Source organism: Engystomops pustulosus, chromosome 1, assembly GCF_040894005.1.
Source record: "Engystomops pustulosus chromosome 1, aEngPut4.maternal, whole genome shotgun sequence".
NCBI classification, from domain to species: domain Eukaryota; kingdom Metazoa; phylum Chordata; class Amphibia; order Anura; family Leptodactylidae; genus Engystomops; species Engystomops pustulosus.
The window spans coordinates 13,066,007-13,091,222 of record NC_092411.1 but is presented as its reverse complement, the minus strand read 5'-3'; the positions used below and the strand labels follow the sequence as shown (position 1 = coordinate 13,091,222).

The window sequence follows — 25,216 nt, the reverse complement described above, 5'->3', positions numbered from 1 at the left end:
AACCTACGCGGACAAAAAAGTCGTCATCCCTTCCCGTGTAAATGAGATTTCCTACGGTGGCTCAGATCAAGGAACCTAGAGAGAGGAGTAATCTGATATTTCTGTATGTCAATAAAAACTGATACAAGTATTCTCAGTTGGGGAGCAGTCTTTCCTTCCCACTTCGCTCAAGGATCCTGGCCCATGGACCTTTCCAGGGAGCCATCAAATTGCAGGGAGTTAAGAGCAGAACGGGAGGCTCTAAGAACAAATACTCCTCATTTGGCAAACAACCAATGTTCATATTCTGTCAGACACTACCGCGACAGTATCTTATCTACAGTATCTTATCCGAGAAGTCAAGGGGGAAACATCCTCAGCACTATCTGCCCTAACTTGTACCATCTTCTCCTGGGCAGAGATATACATGCTCAGGAACTCACCTGAAAGGGAGTCTAGACACGAAAGTGTATTTCCTCACATAGAGGATATCCATCCGAACGAATGGTCTCTCAATCAAGAAATCTTTCCCCACCTAACCAGCTTATGGGGAACCCGTCAGATAGACTTTTTTGCCACATGGGAGAACTCAAAATGCCAAAACTTTTACTCACTGGAAGCAAACTTCAGGTCATTGACCTAGTCACCCCATGTAGTATTTAGCTGATTCCTGAGATTTCTCCTTACACAATGAAATGCCCTGCAGCAGCCCCGGCCCGTGCACACTATTTATGACAACAAGCAGTGATTATATAATTGAGCAAAAAATTGTGCCAAAAAACTTGGCTTATACTCAAATATATACGATAAATGGTGCTGCCTCTTCTGTTGGTCTACCAAGTCCCAGAATTCTTGGGCAACAGTGATACAAGGGTTGTACAGATGCGGCAGGCGGTGGCAGATTAAGATGGGTCCTGGACTGTATGGAGTGTTTATTTGCCAGTTTTGTTGTTCGGAGCCTCATGATGTGTCCAACCCGGCAAAGGGGCGGGGCTTATATCACGCGCTGCCACATGATAAATGCCCTCCAGTATGTTTGCCATCAGTACATAACTCTCAAACCTATCGGTACACAAACTTTTTAGCTAGACACATGTACAGCAGCATAAACACAATACATGAGACCCAATCACACCCATAGGTAAACTTTTATTACAAACTTTGATATATAATGCATTTATAACAAAATATGCATTTTGGGGTGTTGCTAGAAGGGGCTGTGCAGCCGTAGAAAAATATCATAGTAAAATGCACAATGTTCAAAATGCCATAGACAAATCGGATGTATACAAAGATGGCAGCGACATCTTGGTACACCTCCGATATTCACTATCCTGACCCTGCAAGGGACGGAGGTCAGTGAGCATCAGGGGAATGATTGAAGGTGAGTACAATTTTATTATTTTACCAAGGACTGTATATAGTTGGGTGTACTATATATAGTAGGGTGTATATAGTTATAATAGAAGTCTGTATATACTTATAGGGGGCTGTATATAGTTAGTTATTACATGAAGGCTGTATATAGTTAAAGGAAGGCTATATATAATTATAGGGAGGTTGTATATAGTTATTATAGGGGGCTGTATATAGTTATTATAGGGGGCTGTATATAGTTGTTTTAAGGGTAATGTGAATAGTTATTACAGGGGGCTGTATATGGTTATTACAGGGGAGCTGTATATAGTTATTACAGGGGGCTGTACATGGTTATTATAAGGGGGCTGTATACAGTTATTATAAGGGGTTGTATATAGTTATTATAGGGGGCTGTGTATAGTTATTACAGGGGGCTGTATATGGTTATTACAGGGGAGCTGTATATAGTTATTACAGGGGGCTGTACGTGGTTATTATAAGGGGGCTGTATACAGTTATTATAAGGGTAATGTGAATAGTTATTACAGGGGGCTGTATATGGTTATTACAGGGGAGCTGTATATAGTTATTACAGGGGGCTGTACATGGTTATTATAAGGGGGCTGTATACAGTTATTATAAGGGGTTGTATATAGTTATTTTAGGGGGCTGTGTATAGTTATTACAGGGGGCTGTATATAGCTATTATAGAGGTAATGTATATAGTTATTAAAGGAGGATGTGTATAGTTATTCTAGGGGGCTGTATATAGTTATTATCTTTTTCTGTAGAACAGACAAAGATGATAATTACAATATCTTCTGGTTTTTGACCAGTCCCCAATCAGTAGGGAGTGGACAAGCCTTTGCTGTAAATGACTTCAGTACCGGCAACAGGACATCACTAGTCTCTCACATGGCTCTGATAGGATTCTGCTCCACTCTTATGCCAATTTCTTCTACAGTTCTGTGACTTTTATGGGTCTTAGCCATAACTATGTCACCATGAATTTTCCAGAGGTTTTGTATCGAGTTTAGATCAGGATTCTGGGCTGTGACCATTTCATTTTTTCAAGGTTTTCTGTATCAAGGAACTGCTTTACCTGTTTTTCTGTGTACATTGTCCAGATGGAAAATTGCTGCCTGATAGGGTGAAGACCCCCAAAGAAGGAACCAAGTGTTGTTTAAGAAGGTTCTAATACACGCTAATTCACTATTCCATGTAGCTGTATGAGAGGTCCAACTACTGCTGCAGAAAACATTCCCCAAACCATGACACTTCCTCCACCCCCTTTCACTGACTTCTTTACACACTTTGGGTCCAGCTGTTCCCCAGTTTGTTGACAAACATAAAGTTTCCCATCAATCCTTTTTAGGTGAATATAGCCTTTGATTCTTTTTCTGCTGCTAATGAGAGGAGCTGAGCCAATCCCAGGACTCTATGCAAGTTTTTCACTCCAGAAATCTCTTCCAGATGAAAGACCTAGAGAGCTTCTTAGAAGCAATAAGAGAGACTTTGTTCCCCCTATGTCAAGGGAAGAGTAACTCTTTGGGGGCCTATAAGTTAAACGCCAATGTGTGTTTCAAATGAATAATACTCATACTGAACTTATCTCGGAGGAGTGGAAAAAGTATGAGAAGAAGATTGACATCTCCGAAAATTTCAAAAGACTGTTAATCTTTGATCCAGCAGTATCCAAATTCTGGGACACATGGCCCAAGGTGGACGCCCAGGTGACAAAGGTGGTCAAGAAGACTTGGCCTAGCTCTGTGATCCCATGGAAAGGAAAACAGATTTGCTCCTCAAGAGTGCCTGGGAAGCTTCTATGATCAGTCTTAAATCAAACTTTGCTACCCCGTCAGTAGCCAGAATTCTTCTCTTTTAGCTGGGAGAATTAGAAGCCCACACCTGAAAAGGTTCACTAAGAACATCCAATCTTGAAAGCATCGGCTTTCATATCCTAAAATCAGCCACAGCTTTCCTAGCCAATTCCTCATTAGAAGGGCTACATTTTTCGACAAAAGAGGGGGCATTGACCAATGCCACTAGAAGAGCTCTATGGCTTAAACAGTGGGGAGGCCTTATCCGTTCAAAAACCAAACTTTACAGTGTCCCATTTTCTGGTGAATTTGTGTTCAGGCAGGAGCTCAAAGCCATTTTAAAAAAGCTTCAGACAAAAAGAAGGGCTTTCCAGAGAACAAACCAATTCCCAAGAGATCCACCTTTCGTGGTTTTAGGAACCCCAAGGATTCCTTTCAGGACAAAGATAAATGAGGTTGCTTTCACTCATCCGACAGAAACAAGAAATAGTAACACCCGGGGTGGGGGAAGAATCCTCAGATTCCAGGATCAGTGGCCGCAGACAACATCAAACACCTGGGTCTTAGACATCATATGCCAAGGGTACAAGAATTTGACCGTCTTCCCCCCCACATCTTCTTCACCTTCTTCTTCTCCTTCAACTCATTGGGATGTCTGGCATGAGGTTTCTTCTCTTGTCCGTTCTGGTTTGGTAATTCCTGTTCTCTGGGCCAAGAAAGACATGGGGCCACATTTATCACTTGTTTTTTCTGTTGTTTTTGCGCCTTTTCGTTTAGGCGCACCGTTTTTGCGCCATTTTTGCGATTAAACGTCAAATTAGCCGCGCAGCTAAAATAACCACCTTTCCCTCATCTATCGTTCAATTCCAGATGTTTTGCTGCGCCTAATGATATTCATCACGTGCGACTTTTGCATTTAGGCGCAAAAACGGGCGCAAAAACACTCCAGCTCGAAGGTGGCGTTATCTGAGAAGAAAGCACTGAGCCCCTTTGCAGAACAGCTCATTTCTAGCAGCAAAGCTCAGCCAGACACTGGAGCATATAATAGATACAATTAGATACTCTGCAGACAGGAGCTGCAGACTATTTACAGTTCATCACCTTCTATTTACTAAATATTCTGCAAACGCTGAGCTCACAGCAAGAGCAAGAGAAGTTTGCACAAGTTTGCAGAAGCTTGCAGAATGTTGCAGATACTACAAACAAGTGTCCCCATGTAATTCTGCACAGTGTCTGAGGGGGATATTGTGCAGAATTACAGGGGTGCAGCAGGAGACCAGCACTGGGGGATCCCCTGCTGAGGAGGTCACTGGGTGCTGGGTGTCACACACCTGGGTGCTGCTGAGGAGGTCACTGGGTGCTGGGTGTCACACACCTGGGTGCTGCTGTGAGTATTATCTTCATTCTGGGCTGTGGGAGAAGCAGAGAGGAGCTTGTAGCAGGATCACATGTAAGTGCCCGAATCTAACATTGCGCCTAAACTGCGCCTAAACTGTGTTAAAGTAAAGTGATTAATAAGAGGCAGAAAATATACTTATCACAGATGGTTGTAGCTTGTGATAATTCTGGCAAAACAGTGCGCCCGAATTTAGGCGCAACTACTACACTTAGGCGCACAAAAGTGATAAATGTGGCCCATGGTTTCTTTTTTGGTGAAGAAACCAAATGGTTCCAAGCGTCTCATCATAAATCTGAATCTACTCAACAACTTTATAGCTTACAGGAAGTTTTCCAATGGAGTCTGTAAGGTCTGATCACCTTATCCACAAACATTCCTTTATGTGCAATATAGATGCCTACTATCCTCAGCACGTCTGACAGAATGGGTTTTACATCTAAGTTCTGGCAATCTCATTATTGTCACTGTATAGACAAATAGACAATCAGTTTTTGATTGTGAACAGTAATTTATTGTTTACATTTTTCATTTTATAGATTAACTAAATAAAAACAACTGCGGTATTAATTTCACAGTAGGTATAAGTGAATCTCATATGGTATTCTTAGATTTATTTATTTCCCACAATACAAAACAAAAAATCACTTTAAGAAAAAGGACAGTAATGACATACGATACTGCTGATTATCGAAAATGGCTGAACAATATCCCGAACAGCCAGTTCTCAAGGATATGAAGGAATTGCAGCAAAGACTAAGATTACAAAATACAATCTGGAGTTATCACCAAGTAATTTCTAGAAAAAGGGTATCCAAAAAAATATGATTAAAACTGTGAAACTATTAAAAAATAGATACATTTCTTAACAAAAACAAAAAAAAAAATCTGATAGTGAATAAAATAAAAAAAAGTACTAATTTTTTGAACCACATATGATAAAGGAAATAAGGTCATTAGAAGAATACTTACGAAATATTTGCTGTCACGGGTGCTACCGCCACCTATATCTCACCACCTGACAGTAAGATCGGGCCATGGATCCCGCCAAGGTCCCGCGACTCAAAATGGCTAATCTTTCCACCAGTGTGGTCAAGTCATCCCGGCAAATTGCCGTGCAAGGTGAACAGCTTGGTCAAGTCACCGCCATGTTGCAGCAATTGATGGCAACTCAGCAACAGCGGCAAGCTCCTGTGGCTCCTCCTGCTAGCCTACCGCTGATCCTAGGCTGAGAATATTCATGCCGTCTAAATATGATGGGGATCCCAAGTTGTGCAGGGGCTTCATTACCCGGTGCTCCCTGCACATTGAGCTTATGCCAACACAGTTCGTTACGGAACGGTCTAAGGTGGCATTCATCATCGGCCTCCTCTCCGGAGAGGGCCTGGCATGGGCTACTCCCCCCTGGGACAGAGTAGTCCTGGTTACAGCTGACATCACCTCCTCCTTTGCTTGTTCTGGTCTGTATTTGAAGAACCTGAAGGAGCATCTTCAGCTGAGAATGCACTGCTGAACCACCTGCATCAAGTGGACTCATCTGTTGGTGACTATGCGGTTCAGTTCCGTACTCTGACCTCTGAGTAGAATGATGCAGCCCTGAATGCAACTTTTAAAAAGGGACTTTCGGGACAAGTTAAAGACGCGCTTTCTGCACGTGACCTGCCGTCTACTCCGAGCGATCTTATCTCTGGCCAATCGGATTGATATCTGGTTTATGGAAAGTTCTAAGGAGAAAAGTTTCGAGCAAGCGCATGTCCAGGTCCGACGTTTGACTTACCTGGCTCCTGCATTCCAAAGACCGCTTAAGCCTCTTGCCGTGACCACTGCAGAGGAACCGATCCCGGTGGACAGAGCTCGGCTGTCTTCCCAGGAACGTTCCAGGCGACGTCAGGAGAACCTCTGCCTCTTTTGTGCCATCACTTACTTCAGTCCTGTCCACTCCATACTCAGCATCCAGGAAATGCACCCACCTAGGATTCTTGGGAGAAGCGTCCCTAGGTGAGAACAAAGCTTCTTCATATCTGAACATACCTGTCTTGCTCAGCTCAGGGACGGGTAATCAGTTTTAAGCCTCTGCCTTCCAGGATTCCAGTTCGGCGGGAAACTTCGTGGATGATGCCCTGGTCTCTCAGTACCGTCTTCCTGTGGTCCATCTTGAAAAGTCACTGGGGGTCATTTACTAAGGGCCCGATTCGCGTTTTCCCAACGTGTTACCCGAATATTTCCGATTTGCGCCGATTGTACCTGAATTGCCCCCAGATTTTGGCGCACGCGATCGGATTGTAGCGCATCGGAAATGGGGGGGGGCGTGGCCGAGCGAAAACCTGACGGATTCGGAAAAACCGCCGCATTTAAAAAAAAAAATTGTGTCGCGAAAATTTCACTCACCTTCATCCAGGATAGGCCGGTGTATTTCGAGGCATTCCAGCGGACTGCAGCGCAGCAGCGCCACCTGGTGGACGGCGGAGGAACTACCATCATAAATCCCGGCCGGACCCGAGTCCAGCGCAGAGAACGCGCCGCTGGATCGCGAATGCGCCGGGTAAGTAAATCTGCCCCATTATCTCATCAGTCAATGGGCAGATTCTTCAACACCTATTCCAGTACAGCACTGAACCCCTTTGCCTACAAGTGGGGGTCTTGCACAAGGAGAGACTTTGCTTTTACCTGCTAACCCGATGCATGTCTTCAGTTCTTCTGGGTCTTCCGTGGTTGCAGCGCCATGCACTGGTGCTCGAATGGCAGACGGGTGAAGTTCTCCGCTGGGGACCGGAATGCCAGTCACATTGTCTGGAACTACCTTGTCCCGTCTCCACCGTCTCGCTTCCAAAATCCTCCAAGCCTCTGGTGGGTCTCCCCGCTCCATATGTGGACTTTGCAGATGTTTTTCATAGAAGCAAGCAGAGACTTTGCCACCACACCGACCCTACGATTGCCTGATTGACCTGCTGCCAGGCACATCTCCTTCACGGGGTCAGGTGTACCCATTGTCTGTGCCCGAAACCGCTGCAATGTCGGCCTACGTGAAAGAGAATCTACAGAGGGGGTTCATATGTAAATCCTCTTCTCCTGCCAAAGTAAGGTTCTTTTTTGTGGCCAAAAAGGATGGGTCACTCTGTCCATACATAGATTATGGTGGCCTAAACAAGATCACCATGAAGAGCCCCTATCTATTGCCATTGATCACGGAACTCTTTAACCGCTTAAGTGGAGCCAAGTTCTTCACAAAACTAGACCACTGTGGGGCATATAATTTCATTGGATCCACAAAGGCGATGAGTGCAAGATTTGAGTACCTTGTCATGCCATTTGTCATGCACCAGCTGTTTTTCAGGAGATCGTCAATGACATTTTCAGAGACTTGCTATATATCTGTGTTGTGGTCAATCTCACCAATATCTTGGTGTTCTCTATAGACCTTGAGTCCCAACAGTCCCACGTGCGGCAAGTAATCAGTTGTTTAAGAGCCAATCACCTTTACACCAAAACTTGAGAAGTGCCAGTTCCACCAGAAGAGTCTTCCCTTTCTCGGCTATATCATCTCTGACAAGGGTCTACAGATGGATCCTGCTAAGTTGTTTGTTGTCTGTCTTTAATGGCCTCGCTCTGTAGGACTGCGTGCAATACAGAGATTCCTGGGCTTTGCCAATTACTACCGACAGTTTATTCCAGACTTCTCTTCTCTTGTGTCTCCCATTGTGGCGCTGATCAAGAAGAACGCCAATCCCAGACTCAGCCCATGGGGGCTGAAGAAGCCTTCTCTAGTCTGAAGCCAGCCTTTGCCTCGGCCCCAGTTCTCACACGGCCTGATACGGAGAAGCCTTTCCTGTTGGAGGTCGACACCTCCTCAGTAGGAGCTGGAGCAGTACTCCAGAAAGGGCCAAAGTGACGAACTCTCACTTGTGAGCTTCTCCTCCACAGAAAAGAGATATTCCATAGCTTTGGAGAAGAGTCGCTATCTTCTGGAAGGAGCATGTCATCCGGTCTATATCTGTACTGACCACGAGAATCTCCTGTATCTCCAGACTTCTCAGCTTCTCAATCCTCTACAGGCTCCCAGGTCCCTCTTCTTTTCTCTGTTCAACTTCCTGATCCACTTCCGTCCAACTGAGAAGAACCTGAAGAACCTCTCTCGTGCCTCTGATGTTGTTGTTGAAGAACCGCCTCCGTGCCATATCGTTCCCCGGAACGACTAGTTGTTGCTGCTCCTGCGGACTTAAGGCAGCTTCCTCCTGGCAAGACTTATGTCTGACCAGCTCTTCAGAAGAAGATACTGACTTGGGGACATTGCTCTTATGTGGCTGGGCACCCTAGGGTGCAGAGATCTGTTGCTCTCATATCTCACTATTACATCCTTGACCAGATCTGGCGAGATATGAGAGCAACAAATCTCTGTACCCCACCGTGCCCAACCACACAAGAGCAATATCCCCAAGTCAGTATCCTCTTCCGAAGAGCTGGTCGGACATAAAGCTGCCGTATCCATGGACTTTATTTCAGATCTCCCACCTTCTTACGGTAATACAGTCATTTTGGTGGTAACAGATCGGTTTTCGAAGATGTCCAATTTTGTTCCTTTGCCAGGTCTGCCGTCAGCTCCACGCCATGCCAGTCTGTTCTTTCTGAACATCTTATGGCTTCATGGACTTCCCCTGCACATTGTCTCGACTGCGGGGTCCAGTTCGTTTCCCATTTCCGGTGGTCCCTGTGCGGTCAACTTCAAGTGAAGCTGGACTTCTTATCTGCGTACTATCTGCAGTCCAAAGGACAAGTTGAGAGGATTAATCAGACCCTAGGCTGCTATCTGCGCCATTTTTTCTCCGCCCGACAGGATGACTGGTCCACTCTGCTGCCATGGGCTGAATTCTCCTCCAACTCTCTGCCGATACCAATCCTTTCTTGGTTGCTTATGGACGACATCCCACCTCTTCCTATCTCCGTGTCTGCTGATGTTCCCGCCTTGGAAGAGTTGGCAGAAGACCTTAAGTCCATCTGGGAACCAAAATTTGGGCTGATAAGAAACGCAGACCTCCCCCACGTTTTTTCTCTAGGTGATAAAGTGTGGCTCTCCTCCAGATATGTGAGGCTGCATATTCCAAGCTATAAACTTGGGCTGTGTTTCCTGGGTCCGAGGTTCGAGGTGCTGAAGCGCATCAATCCCGTGGCATACAAGCTGCACCTTCCTCCCACCATGTGCACCCTGAACTCCATCCATGTCTTCCCTCCTGAAGCCAGTCATCTTGAACTGCTTTTCCCAGCAGGTACCACTTGCCGTCCGTGAGATTGATGCTAATGATGTCTATGAAGTAAAGAAGGTCCTGGATATGAAGCTGGTCATAGGAAAGCGGTTCTTTCTCATCGACTGGAAGGGGTTCGGCCTGGAGGAGGGGTTCCGTCTGGAGGAGGGGTCCTGGGAGCCTGAGGACAATATCCCGGACCAGGATCTCCTGCGGAGATTTCTCCAGCCTAAGAAGAGGGGTAGGCTGAAGTGGAGGGGGTACTGTCACAGGTGCCCGAGATATTGGTCGCGGGCTCACCTGTTCTCCTCTATACTTTCCAGTGCGGCGTTTGCGCTGCTTCCCTCTCCCCGCTTCTGATCCTGGTCCTTGGGCTGTGTGCGCGTGTACCCAGCTCCTAGGGTGTGCGCCGGCTTCAGAAAATTGAAAGGGCCAGCGCACCGTTAATTGGCGCTGGCCATTTCCTAGAAATTTATACAAACCTTCCACTCCCTGCTGGATCTTCCTCCCTTGTGCCTTAGAGAAAGCTTTGTTCCCATGCCCTGTGCTGTTATTGTGATTCCCTGTTGTGACCCCAGTTTTGTTCCTGACTACGTTCCTCTGCTGCCTGCCTTGACCTATTGCTAAGTCCCCGTTCTGACCTCCTGCCTGTCCCCTACTACGATTCTGCTTAATGTCTGTGTACCTTGCCTTGGGTGCCACCGCAGACAAAGTCGTACCTGTGGAACGACCTGGAAGTACCACACCTCAGCAGGTCCAACCCGCCTTTGCGGGCTCTGTTGAAAACCGGGTACCCCTTAGATTCCGGTCCCAGGTGCCGGCTTACTTCATCGTCCGCGGTGGTCCAGTGGGTCCACTTCTCCTGGAGACTGACATTGGCATTTGTTGCAATGAGGTCAAGTTTTGAAAAGTGAAATCCCAAGTTCCACAAAACACATATTAAAATATGGCATATTACCCCGATTAAAGATTATAAAAGAAAGGGCTATCCTTACAACCGTCAGATGCAACTACCACCGGATCTACCTTAATAGGTAGATCCGTGGTGGTAGTTTTTCTTTAAGTAGAAGAGAATCCTTCTGGTTTTACTGACTGAGAAGACTATATCCAGATGGTTTAAATGATGTTGAAGAGTCAATCTAAAATCTTTTCATTTTTTGCTAGTATATGTGTTATTTATATAACTTTCCCGAAATACTAAGGACAGGATTAGATTTTATAATGTTTTTAAAATTTGTTTTTTATTCAATATTAGTAACTAAAAATCGATTTGTAGTAAAAATCAATTGTAGAATACTTCTCTTTTTTTGCAAGTATGGGATATATATATATATATATATATATAGTTAGTTATGTTTGTTGTATACAAACAAACCGGTCACCCTTTAGATAACGAAGACAATCCATTTGTGAATTACAATGTCAATCAAAATCCGTACATCCGGTTTTAGATGGCAATCAAACTGATGTCAATTCCCTTTTAATATATATATATATATATATATATGTTTGGTTTTGTATAGAAATGTTATGTAAGTTTTATGTTTTTTAGATCCTAGTACAGGATCGAAACGTGTCTCAACAATAAATGCATTGAATCCACAGATTGATGTGTGCCATAATCTCAACTCAACATTCTTGTGTGTCAAGTCCCATTATGTTATGCATTCCAACATAATGGCCCTAAAATGCCCACAAACAATTAGACCCCGCCCCCAGCGGAAAATGCTAAAATCCAGTTATCTTCTATTAACTTCTTTGGGTGTAGAATTATTATTCTTTTGGTCTTTCCCCAAAGCAAAGCAGTTGGAGGTTACATGGGCAAAAGGTATAGAGCACAAATGGCCATCACACCATTCTCCTATCCAGCTCTTGAATAACATTTCCCCATTTATATCATTTGTTCACCAATCATTTATACATCTCCATATATGCTAGTAAATGTCTGTCAGATTTACAATATACTAATAGAAATTACACATCGTATACAGTGCAGACCAAAAGTTTGGACACATCTTCTCATTCAGAGTTTTCTGTATTTTCATAACTATAAAAATTGTAGATTCACACTGAAGGCATCAAAACTATGAATTATCACATATGGAATTACATACTTAACAAAAAAGTGTGAAAGAACTGTAAATATATCTTATATTCTAGTTTCCTTTTGTTTTGATTACTGCTTTGCACACTCAAGAGGTAGTCACCTGAAATGGTCTTTCAAAAGTTTTGAAGAAGTTCCCAGAGATGCTAAGCACTTTTCGGCCCTTTTGCCTTCACTCTGCGGTCCAGCTCACCCCAAACCATCTCGATTGGGTTCAGGTCTGGTGACTATGAGGCCAGGTCATCAGGCGTAGCCCCCATCACTCTTCTTCTTGTTGAAATAGACCTTACACAGCCTGGAGATGTGTTTGGGGTGATTGTCCTTTTGAAAAATAAATGATGGTGAAACTAAACGCAAACTGGATGGAATAGCAGTCGCTGCAAGATGCTGTGGTAACCCTCCTGGTTCAGTATACTTATCCCAACAGTGTCACCAGCAAACCCCCCCCCCCACCCCCCTTCACCATCTCACCTCCTCCTCCAGGCTTCACAGTGGGGACCAGACCTGTAAAATCCATTTGTTCACCTTTTCTGCGTTGCACAAAGACACAGTGGTTGGAACTAAATATCTCAAATTTGGACTCATCAGACCACAGCACAGATTTCTACTGGTCTAACATCCACTCCTCGTGTCTCTTGTGCTTGTTGTCAGTGGTTTCCTAGCGGCGATGTTACCATGAAGCTGCTGCACAGTCTCCTCTTACCAGTTGTTGTAGAGATGTTTCCGCTACTAGACCTCTGTGTGTCAGTGACCTGCTCTCTAATCTGAGCTGCTGTTACCTGCGATTTCCGAGGCTGGTTACTCGGATGAACTTATCCTCCACAACAGAGGTGACTCTTCTCCTCCGCAGCAGAGGAGACTCTTATCCTCCGCAGCAGAGGTGACTTTTATCCTCCACAGCAGAGGTGACTCTTATCCTCCGCAGCAGAGGTGACTTTTATCCTCCGCAGCAGAGGTGACTCTTATCCTCCGCAGCAGAGGTGACTTTTATCCTCCACAGCAGAGGTGACTCTTATCCTCCGCAGCAGAGGTGACTTTTATCCTCCACAGCAGAGGTGACTCTTATCCTCCGCAGGAGAGGTGACTTTTATCCTCCACAGCAGAGGTGACTCTTATCCTCCGCAGCAGAGATGACTGTCACGGTTACACCCGCGATCCTCGGTACGGATTGAGGGTGTACCCATGCCTGCTGCCGCGGTCCCCGCTCCCCCAACTCTCACTTACCTCTCCTGGCTCTGGCCTGCACTCTTGCTCCCAGCGTGTAGGCCGCATGCTGTTTCCATGCAGTCGCTTGCTCCTGCCACTAGAGGGGACGCGTGCAGACTTCTCCCAGCCTTAAAGGGCCAGCGTCCTCCTTATTGGCTCTGGCATTCCTGGCTCAGCTATATAGCCTGGCGACTCCCAGCATCCCCTGCCGGATCTTCATGTCCTGTTGCTGAAGTGAAAGCCCTCCGTGTTCCCGGGCGTTTCCAGACGCCTTTGTGGATTCTGTGATTCCTGTGTTATTCCTGTGGCGGTCCTGCAATCCTGTGGCGGTCCTGCAATCCTGTGGCGGTCCTGCAATCCTGTGGCGGTCCAGCTGTCCTTCAGAGGTCCTGCCAGCCAGCTGTCCTTCAGAGGTCCTGCCAGCTAGCTGTCCTTCAGAGGTCCTGCCAGCCAGCTGTCCTTCAGAGGTCCTGCCTGCCTGCCTTCCCGTGGTCCTGCCTGCCATCCGTGGTCCCCTTGTCCCTACCTTGGCTGCCACCGTGGGCCTAGTCGCACCCGTGGAGCGACCTGGTGACTCCCCGCCGCAGCAAGTCCATCCCGCTTTGCGGCGGGCTCTGTTGAAGACCAGGAGTTCACTTAGACTCCGCTCCCGGGTGTGGCTAAGGTTGTTATCTCCCGCGGTGGTCCAGGGAGTCCACTTACTTAGTCCTAAGGGACTTATCCCCATAGACTGTGCCAATGACTCTTAACCTCCGCAGCAGAGGTGACTCTTAACCTCCGCAGCAGAGGTGACTCTTGGTCTTCCTTTCTTGGGGCGCTCCTCATGTCAGCCAGTTTATTTATAGCACTTCATGGTTTTTACCCTTCTTTGTAGAGCTTTCAAAGTTTTCCCAATTTTTTGGACTGACTGACCTTCATTTCTTAAAGTAATGATGGCCACTATTTTTTCTTCACTTAGCTGCTTTTTTTCTACCAGTCTATTCAGTAGGACTATAGAGGAGCTGTATGTCCACCTGACTTCTGCACAACACAACTGATGCTCCCAACCCCATTTACATGACAGGGTACCTGTGATGTGAAGACCATTTCAGGTGACTACCTCTTGAAACTCATCAAGAGAAGCCAAGAGTGTGCAAAGCAGTAATCAAAGCAAAAGGAACCTATAATATAACACAGATTTTCAGTTGTTTCAGACTTTTCTGTTAAGTATATAATTCCACATGTGTTAATTCATCGTTTTGATGCCTTCAGTGTGAATCTATAGTCATAGATTTTTATAGTCACAAAAATACAAAAACACTGAAATACAGAAATACATGAAAAGACATCCTGACTGGTGCCGCAAACTATTTGTTTAAAGTCCGTTCCCTTTTATGTGGCGGCCCTTGTCCCCTGTTTAGTAGAGAACGCCAGCCTGAGGGAAGGGGGCACGACACATCCTCCAGGTTTGTCCGTCATGGTGCACTAGTGGAAACAGAGGGGCACATTACATTGTCCGTCTATAACGCAGCGTGCGGTAATTCACTAAGATCGTGCGGCAGAAATCATGAAATCATGAGCAGGGAAGCGACACATGCAGGATATCGGGCGCACGGTCTTAGTGAATCGCGGCACAGGGCATTATACACGGACAATGCACTTTCTATGAAATCCGGTGACCCTGTACGTAAATGTGCTCCAATTTGTTGAGCAAAAAAGTAAGCCCTCACACAACTCTGTACACAGAAAAATTACAAAGTCATAGTTTTATGATGGTGGGGAGCGAAAAATGAAAATGTAAAAAACTAATAGTTCCCCTATTCAGCATGGTAATGAGGAGCTGTAACATCACTTTGGAAAGGGGCATGAACATCATATGATGTCCTAGGGATATAGTAAATGATTAGTGCCATGTGATGTGAAGCTGAATACATATATACATCCGTGGGAAGACCAAATAAAGAGTTTGTGCTGTAGTTACTGAGGTTGCAAACGATATTCATAACACATCAATCATTTCATTATCAGTCCAGGTCTACGTAAGAAAACCCAAACACCATTTCTGTTCTACGTCGATGCATTTGCGTCACGAAAACCTTCCGGCCGGTTCAGACTTCATATGGGACAGGAAACACGAGACGCCTCCTATTCACAGGTAAAGCCGGGATGGTAATTGATTTATTTTATGCAGAGTGATTCCGGCTTACGCTCCACAGCTGCTTCTTGTGAGAAGACGTTCTTGTGATCTGTCAATACTCGGACCCTGTGATATAAAAGCCGGACTCTGGGAAGCCACCGCAATCTGCGCCATGTGGACAGTGCGGATCCTTACGTTGGTTTTTGCCTTTGGTGTCATCGTTGTGGCTCCTGCAAATCTATCAGAAAAGTGTTTACAGGACACCATGGATTACTTGTCAGATCTGAACTCCAAGGAGCCCAAGACTTATGCCGTGCTCAGTAAGTACCACTGCTTGCTTTCTGTTTCAGTTGAGTCTTATTCATACTGGGCTGTTATAAAGAACCAAGCACCACCAGAAATTAATGCCAGATCTTACATGTAATCCAGCTCTGTAATGATCACACAGGTAAAAGTAACATTGTGTAGGATACTGTCTGGGATTTCCATATATGCCTTCCCTGTGTCGCAATCTGGTGATCACTGGGAAACTGGTGACACCAAAATATTCTATTTTGGTCTCATGAGACCATGTGTCCTTCTCTGGATCATACAGATGGTCATTAGTGGACTTCAGTCAGTGCACATGTGATGGTGGTGTGACTAGGGGGATCTTGTGTGTCCTGCATCCAGGGGTGTAACTACAGGGGTAGCAGCCATAGCAGCTGATATGGGGCCCACGGTGTCAGGGGGCCCTAGCTTCTTAGGTATTGGGTGTGTATATGCAGTATGTCTATATATGGTATTGTATGTATATGCATATGTCTGTGTATATGATGCATTGGTGTATTTTGTACTGTATGTATGTGGGTATATGCTGTATGTATTTTTACACGGTGTGTGATTGAAGTGTGTGTGAAGTATACAGATATGTATATTTTTTAAGAGGGATTCCATTTAGAAGTCTGCTGTGGGGCCCTGCCTCTCCTCGTTACGCCACTGCCTGCATCCATGATGGTGTAGACTGTTACTGAAGGTAATCTCTTGTCTGTGGTCCCATCTCTCTCTATTCAGGTAATAAATTTCAACAAAGGGAACAGCACAGCAATAAGTAAATCCATAGGCCAAATGCATCAAAAAATGCCAATTTAGCACTTAGAAGAAAAAGTGATGCAAATATTCGGCCAATACTCAATAATTTTATTAGAAATGTTAAATAACAAGACAAGATACATGCAAGATAAAAACAATTCAAAACGTGCCACAGTCCAGCACAATATCTCCCAATGGGGAAAGGGACAGAGTCACATACCCAGGGAAGACGAGTTGGTGTGCTGGGGCGATGGCCCGGGTGCCCACATAAAGGGCTCTGAGTGCCGCCTCTGGCACCCATGCTATAGGTTCGCCATCACTGATCTATGCTATAATGTTGCAAATCCAAATGTTACTATAAACACAAGGATTAGCTGGCTAGACCAGAAACTAATTCACAGGCTTATGTGTGTGGAGTCTATCAGCATGATCTGACCATCTGTGTAACAATGTTGCAAACCTAGTGTCACTACATACACAATGATGAGCTGTTACAAATAAATCACCACATACAACCCTTTCCTTTCCCTATCCCACTATTAGAACTCTCTCCCTTCACAAAATATAAAGGAGAACCTCTATTTTTCTGGGCAAGCTAACAATATTAAATATCCTAAAAATATTTTTGGGGACATATTAGCTTAGCCCTTTGTCCCAACACGAAAATATACGTATATTACAGTGGTGACCTAATTTTAGTGTGGAATACACTGCTTAATAGTACATCAAACGATTAGGGGGTATATTCCCCATTTTTAATTGATATCTAATAAAAGTGAAGTATTAACTATACCCACACCTTTCCTTCTTTCCCTGTGTTCCCCATTAATTTTTGTTCATATTTTGGTGGTGTACACCTGTGGGTGTTTTTTTCATATCAGTTGTACCTTTTTGAAAACTACCCAGGGATGACCCACAACACTGCCTCACAATCCCTCTAGTAACCCCTAATTACTATCACAAAATGATGATGAATGCTGAAAATCAATGTATACGATACCTCAACAGAAGGCGAATGTATGATCAGATAATCCTGTAAAGGAACAAGATGAATGAGGTAGATCAGGCGGGGGAGGGAAGGAGGGTAGGAAGTGGGAGAGGGACCCCACGCGGTACGTCACGCCTCCGTGACTTCCTCAGGGGTAATGAAAAGTCCCATGTTCTGTCCCGCCTATATGACAAAAAGAATCCCCAAATTACCTTGTTAACAGGTGTGAAAGACGCTGGGTCCGAGCAAGCACAAGTGAGGTGCAACCTCTGAACCGGAAGCGGTAATAGGCGCACGCACTGTTAAATCTATCGCAAGTACGCGACACATAATAAAAAAAAGACATATGGACGCATGCGCCAAGCGGAAGCGAACTCCTAAACAAGATGTTATGCACTGGACGCCAAAATCACATTATTGCGCATGCGTCAAGCGGACGCGATCCGCTACCAGTATGGCGCCAACCATGAACAAAGTTAATGAGTGCACATATGCGCATGCGTACATCAATATGTGTTCGAGTCAATATTATCGTGTGTAGCTCGTAGTGTTACACTCCACATCCGTGAAGACAACCCAATTACAAGGTGAGGTGTGCACCAAACTAAGTAGTGAAACACTTATAATCCATTAACCCTGCTCCATTCAGGTCATTGACCAGGTCGCCCCATCTAGTTTTTGGGCTGATTCCTGATCTTCCACAGACCTACGAGGCGAGATCTCGAGCAGTGTCCCAAGAGAGAAGATTGATGGTTATCTTGTGTTTCTTCCATTTTGCGTGAACAATAGAGCAGGTCCTATTCCTGGCCGAGCTCAGAAGTCATCAGTGTGTGAGCAGAGGTCACCCCTTGATGATACAGGACACAGCAAAGGTCCAGGGGGCAGATGTTCACATCGCATGAAACTCTGATCAACCCTTAGATGTCACAGTGATGGCAGAAGCCTCTATTGCATCGGGTAGGTACAGACAGCTGAGGGCAGGTTTAGGCCTTATGCACAGCACATTGTACATTTTACTATGGTATTAGGGGGATTGGGTCTCATGTATTGTGTTTATGCTGCTGTTCATGTGTTTAGCTAAAGGGTTCATGTACTTATAGGTGTGAGAGTTATTTACTGATGGTAAACATACTGGGGGACATTTATCATGTGCCAGCGTGTGATATAACCCTGCACCTTTGCTGTGTCTGATAAATCAGGAGGCTCTGGACCAAAAAATACTGGCAAACAAACACTGATAAATCCCCCCCCCCCCCCGTATCTATGTAGTATACTTGGTGCCGGCCCCAACCTTCATACAGTCCACGGCCCATAGTAATCAGCCCGCTACATCTGTACAACCCTCTCATCACTGTTGGCCGGTATTCAGGGACTTGGGAAAACACCAAAAAAAGAGGCAGCACCTTGTGATTTTTTTTCGTTTGTTTTGGAAAATTATATAGTGTTCATACTTGAGTATAAGCCACGTTTTCCGGGACAATTTGTTACTCGATTATACTCGATCGCTTGATAACATCATAGTGTGTGCATGGGCAGAGTGCATAGACCCTGCTGGGCATTTCATTAATGAGGGGAGGCTGCTGAGCATTTCATTAGTGAGGGGATGCTGCTGGCCATTTCATTAGTGAGGGGAGGCTGCTGGGCATTTCACTAGTGAGGGGAGGCTGCTGGCCATTTCATTAGTGAGGGGAGGCTGCTGGCCATTTCATTAGTGAGGGGAGGCTGCTGGCCATTTCATTAGTGAGGGGAGGCTGCTGGCCATTTCACTAGTGAGGAGAGGCTGTGTCCAATACATCTCCTGCCCTGCGTATACTAGCAGTTTCCTTTTCACCACGAAGGCACCACCAGACAGAAGGATCCACCCCAGGGACAGGAAACCCGAGCATATAAAAAGAAGTTCCTCCTTATCGACCTCTGTGGGGAACCTGAGTGGACTCTTGAGGTCCAAGTACAAAAGGGGGCTCATCCGCACACCACTCACCCTCTTAAGTAGGGGAGTGTGGGTGTGGATGCAAGGTCTGCTGTGGTGGACCGTCGTATGGATAGCATGGATGCTATGTCCCTTGTTGTCCTATACATGCCGCCTCCGGCATCCTCCATCCACTGCTTCTCGTAAGTGGCGGGTTTGGTCCGGAATTATGTGCTAGGCCTGCTAAGGGGGGGCTGTCTGTGCAGTCTGGAAACTCTATGGCAGGGCTTTTTGGCAATGTGTGCCTCCCCTGGTATCCTCCACTCACCATACGCTGCTCCTTGCAAGCTGTGGGTTCAGCCCAGAAGTCTCAGGGTAAAGCCCCTCACTTCTGGCCACTGTGGCTCAGAAGAAAAAGATTTCAGGAGGATTCCAGGTGCTTTAGCACTCCTCCTGGACATAATATATTATATTTAGAGATATTATTTCTGATGTACCATAAAATAGCCTAGTGCTCTAGGTTGGCCGGTAAGCCGGACCGGAAGTGGGTGGAGTTTACACTCGTGCCAAAGGGGTTTAAATCTGGAGGAATTCCTGCAGTAGTGTCCAGCTGGCTTATGTGACCTGCTCTCTGTCCTGCCCTGTTCATGGTGTAGGGGTTCAGCTCACTGGTGAGAGCCAAGACAGTTCACAGAGACACAGAGTCAGACTTGTGTTTCCAAACTAGTTTGACTTCCAGTTTTTATTATAAGGTATATTTACAGGCCCAACATGTACCGGCTCAAAACAAACAGAAAAATACAAAACAAAAGACCTGCCCGTCCGCGCGCTAGCTAACACATTAGCTTTTCCCTCTCTAGCTAATATTACAAACAAACGTAATGTCAGTCTTTACCTAAGGTTTGTTTCACTCACAGCATCACCTCTAGCTCAGAGAGACCCTCCCATTGTGAAGCTAAGGTTTTTATAGCCCTGGTCCAGGTGCGGGCTAATGAGCTGCCCCAGAACCTGGATTAATCATCAATGCCCATCCCTTTACCAAGCATAGGAGAAAAACCTAGCTGGAACATAGATGCCATTGATGACTTTTCCAGGATGATTGGGTTTGGGATTGGGTTATATTCCCAGATCAGGAAATATCTGTTTTACTTAGATTCTACCGCCTCCTGAGATTTAGCCCCAAAGATCGATGTCACTATAACGAAAATATGACGTAGATCTTCTCTCCCCCTTAAAAATTTAGGATCCCTTAGCGACCCCATGGAAAAAAAAGAAAGAAATCCTGGGATTCTGCTATGGCATCCTTTAAATCTAATGTGATGGCCTGCTGTGTAGCGCGTCCGGTTTTATTATGGTTGAATCAACATGGGGAAGATGTGCAAGAATAAAATCCCTCGAGATGTCACGGATTGTTCTTCTATAGAAAAAGCGGGGAGAAGAAGAAGATGTTTCCTCCAACTACAAAAACAGCTAAAACCCTTCCGGTCCTTTTGTAGATCAAGGTTCCAGAAAAGGGGTAAAGATCTTAGGTCCCAAACTTCTTAGTTTCCCCAGAAGAGTAAAGGTTTCCTCCAACCAACCGGCCAGACCGGCTAAGTTCCCCAATACGGGTCCACAATGATGCCAGGCCCAAGGCTTTCTCTCTTCTATCATGCCTGAAAACAAATCTCGGACAGCGGCTGGATTCTAGTTTCATGCTCAGAGGCATAACTTTGGATCACCAATGCCACGTGTGATTGCACCCTTAATAGTGTTTGTCACATAACTACAGCAATAACTTGAAAGAGGAGACCTGAAAGAGGAACAAAATGAGACATTTTGGAAAACCGGTCAGGCACCACCCAGATGACGGTATTGCCAAAAGAAGGCAGGAGGTCCGTGATGAAGTCCTTTGCTACGTGCGACCACGGGCAACTGGGTATGGGTAACGGCAGTAGCAGACCGTAAAAGGTGTCTTGAACTGGGACTGAGTGAATCAGACCTATGGGATCTAGATGGATCTGCTCCACGAATCAGAAAGGAAACCTGGAGAAGGCCCTTTTACCAAGCTTAAAAATAAAAGTGTGGCGTACCCCGCAATTGAAGCCACACATATTGACATCTTTGTGGAGTTGGTCTCAGAGGAACTTAAAAAACTAGACCCTCAACCAGTAACAATCTGTGTCGAGAGGAAAGGAGAGCTCTGGTGGCTTGCGAGCAGAACAATAGTATTATAATCAAGCCATCTGACAAAGGGGGCAATATTGGTCTGCTCAAACGATCAGAATACGAAACCATGTATGAGACAATCTTAATGGACATAGAGCTCTCTCCTGCACAATCCTTTAGATAAATTCTATAAAAAAACTACGAAATATAGTCGAGCATATGACGAGAAACGTATCAGTGAGCAAGAACAGAAATTCCTTCTCCCCAAGTTTCCAACTATGGCTACCTTTTATGGACTTCCAAAAGTCCATAATGGGCATCCCCCTTTGAGGGGTTGCCCAATAGTTTCAGGGATCAACAGTTTCACTCAGAACATCAGTCTGTACATTGATCAAATTCTCAGACCATTTGTCATCAGTTTATCATCATATGTCCGAGACATGACTAACGTGCTGAAACATCTGGATGGCATCTCCCTTGAAGAGAACACCTTCTTAGCGAGCCTGGATGTTGAGGCACTTTACTCCTCCATCCCACATATCAAGGGATGTGAGGCTATCGGGTCTTTTTTGAAGACTCAAGGAACTCAGTTTGCAAAACACAACAGTCTGGTCCTGGACCTATTGAGGTTCATTTTGGAGAGAAACATCTTTCTTTTTGGGCACAAACTCTTCCACCAGCTGAGGGGAACAGCAATGGGGAGCCAGATGGCCCCCAGTTATGCTAATCTCTACTTTAGCTGGTGGGAGGATCAGAACCAAATGCCAGATTGACATCTATCTCTATATAGCTCAGATACATCGATGATGTTCTGACACTGTGGACCGCTGCCCCCGCTGAATTACAATTGTTTGTAGAGTCGTTAAATTCTAATGACCTGGGTCTGAGATTTACAGGCGAGATTCACGCTGATTCCACCACTTTCTTAGACCTACAAATCTCCAAATTAGACAGGGGCCATCTGCATATGCAGGTCCACAGAAAAGGAAGAGCGACAAACAGTTTGCTACATTGGGAATGTTGCCATCCCCTCCCCTTGAAGAGAGGGATATTAAGGGGGCAACTGTAGTCGGATGAAAGACTTCATCCACCAGTCCCAGGACTTAAGTTATCATTTCTCCCAAAGGGGATTCCCCAAGAAAATCAGAAATGCTTTTCAGGATGCATTGTCAGCCAAAAGAGAAGAACTATTGACACCTAAGGCTAGACAAAGTGACAACTATCTACGCTACGCCTGATCGGGACCTTTGATGCTAACATGGGTCCGATTAGACAACTTCTGAATAAATACTGGAGAATCCTCCGACAAGATAGGGACCTCATAGACCTCATGTCACAGTCCCACACCAGCAGTCACATTTAGAAAAGGGAGAATCCAGGATTATGTGGGGGACATAAGAAATCAAAGAGCCACATCTGTGGCAAAACATTTCTCCCTGAGACATGAGAGCAATGCGAGTCTGCTAAGTGTTCAAGTTATTGAGAATGTGAGACCACCCAGAAGAGATTGGGATAGACTCATCCAGCAAAAAGAGACCCGATGGATCTACCGGCTTGATACGGTGGATCCTTCCGCCCTGAATGAGACCCTATCCTTTGCCAGTTTCCTGTGAGGGAGTGGTACCTCTGAGAAACATGTGGTGACCAGTCTAGGCATATAGAAGTCTATTCCTTTACTATGCACATGGAGTTAGTCCTTCTCCAAGCCTCTGCTTTCAACTATCTGGTTCCCCTGTCTGAGACCATGTCGTGTCTTGCAACGTGATTCTTATTAAGCATCAGCAAAAAGTATCCAGTCATGGATGATGTCCACCCCTTTTCTTCTCCCTTTAGTTGCCAGCATGGGTTGTATTCCTGTATTTATGATGCATCGGACAGAGTGTCGTTGTGGTGGACACCTCTACATTCTTCATTATATTATTTCTTGACAGTACTCACCCTTTGTTTACATTTGATCCGAGGGGAGGTAATTCGGACTGTTTTCCCCGCCCCCTCACTGGGACGGCACTGATAGGCTGCCGTAGCCTGGTGATGCAGACCAAGGGTGACGCGGTTCTGTGACACTGGCCGATGGCTGGGATTGGGAGTTCCTAGGCCAATGTCTGCACAGGACCCATCCGTGACAGTGAAGAACAGGCGAAGACATGAGATGGAGGCCGGTCAGTCCAATGTGACATGATTGGCCGACTCTCCTGGGTGACGTCTAACGGAGGCAGAGACTTGTCTATATCAGCCTGGCGTCTCTTACGAGCGGGTGCCGCTGCCACCAATGCGAGCACACGCTACCATGCTCTATATGTTTATCCTAACACAATACAATGTTACAATCTGATCCCTGACGAATTAACATAGGAAAAGCGTCGGATTCTTCTGGAGAAATAATGTGCCGAGGAGCTGGTTCCTCTCCTATGACATCAGAGTCACAGGAAAGGGCATTAAACTTGATATTCTTCTCAGCAGGAGGGAAGTGGATCAGGAGGTTGAAACATGAAAAGAAGAGTGACCAACGGGCTAGCCTAAGGTTGAGACGTTGGGCTGTACGTTGGCCAGAAGTTATCTATATCCTATGAAGTAATTTCTCTCTGCAGAGAGAAAAGAAAAAAAGCCGCAAGTGAGAGTTCGGGCTTTAGGCACTTTCTGGGTAAGCACTGCCACTGCTCCTGCAGAAGACGAGTCAACTTCCAGGTGAAAGGGCTTTCCTGTATCAGACCGAGTGAGAACAGGGGAAGAGGCAAAAGCGGATTTCAACCTTGAGAAGGCTTCTTCAGCCATCGAAGACCAAATGTGGGGATTGGCGCCCTTCTTGGTGAGCGCCACAGTGGGAGATACAAGAATGGAGAAGTGCGGGAAAAACTGCGGGTAATGGTTCACAAAACCCAGGAACCTCTGTATTGCACGCAGACCCTTCGGACATGGCCATTGGTAGGAACCATCTGGAGGCCTCAGAGATAATATAGCTGAGGAAAGGAAGGCTCTGCTGGTGAAACTGGCATTTCTCAAGCTTAGCGTAGAGGCAATTGGCCCTGAGGCGACTAAGAACTTGCCATACAGGGGACTGGTGGGACTCTAGGTTTGGGGAGAACAGCAGAATGTCGTCAAGAAGTCGTCATTGACAAATTCTTGAAATACGGCTGACGCATTGCACAGTCTCAATGGCATTACCAAATACTCAAAATGTTCATCGCGAGTGTTAAAGATAGCCTTCCACTCCTCACCCTTGCAAATCCAGATTAAGTTGTAGGCCCCACGAAGGTCCATTTTGGAGAAGACTTGGAGCCACGCAGGCAGTCAAACAGCTCCATGAACGGCAACGGATAGCGGTTTTTAACCATGGCATTATTAAGACCGCAATAGTCAATGCATGGATGGAGTGACTCATCCTTCTTGGTCATGAAGAAGAAGCCTGCACCAGCCGGGGAAGATTTGTGTATAAACCCTCTCTGCAGATTCTCTTGGATATACTCTGACATTGCTGTAGTGTCAGGTACTGAGAGAGGATACTACCGACCCCGGGGATGAGAAGCACCCGGCAGCAGATCTACAGGGCAGTCGTAGGGGCATTGTGGTGGTAAAGTCTCTGCTTGTTTCTTGGAGAATACATCAGCAAAGTCCTGGTAACACGTTGGTAGGCCATCCAGAGGCTTGGGAGCTATGGAGGAGACTAAGACAGGTACTGGTAAAGGCACCACCATGCAGCGTGACTGGCAATCTGGTCCCCAACGAAGAAACTCCCAATCTTCCAGTTAAGGACTGGTGCGCGTACCTGCAGCCATGGTAGACCGAGCAGAAGAGACGAGTTGGAACGTGGCAGAACATAGAAAGACAGTCTCTCTTTATGAAGAGCTCCGACTTGCAGGGAGATAGGCTCAGTGCAGTACCGGAC

At 45.8% G+C, this 25,216-nt stretch overlaps 1 protein-coding gene across 2 annotated transcripts in view; it reads left to right on the top strand.

Moving 5' to 3' along the window:
- The first annotated feature begins 15,066 nt into the window (after positions 1–15,066).
- LOC140116933 (O-acyltransferase like protein-like) overlaps positions 15,067–25,216 on the top strand; it is a 103,468-nt gene continuing 93,318 nt past the window's right edge. For both annotated transcript variants that reach the window (XM_072133374.1, XM_072133366.1), the window contains exon 1: positions 15,067–15,537. In XM_072133374.1, coding sequence (XP_071989475.1) covers positions 15,390–15,537 — 148 coding nt within the window. In that variant the 5' untranslated portion in view covers positions 15,067–15,389. The remainder of the gene's footprint in view (positions 15,538–25,216) is intronic.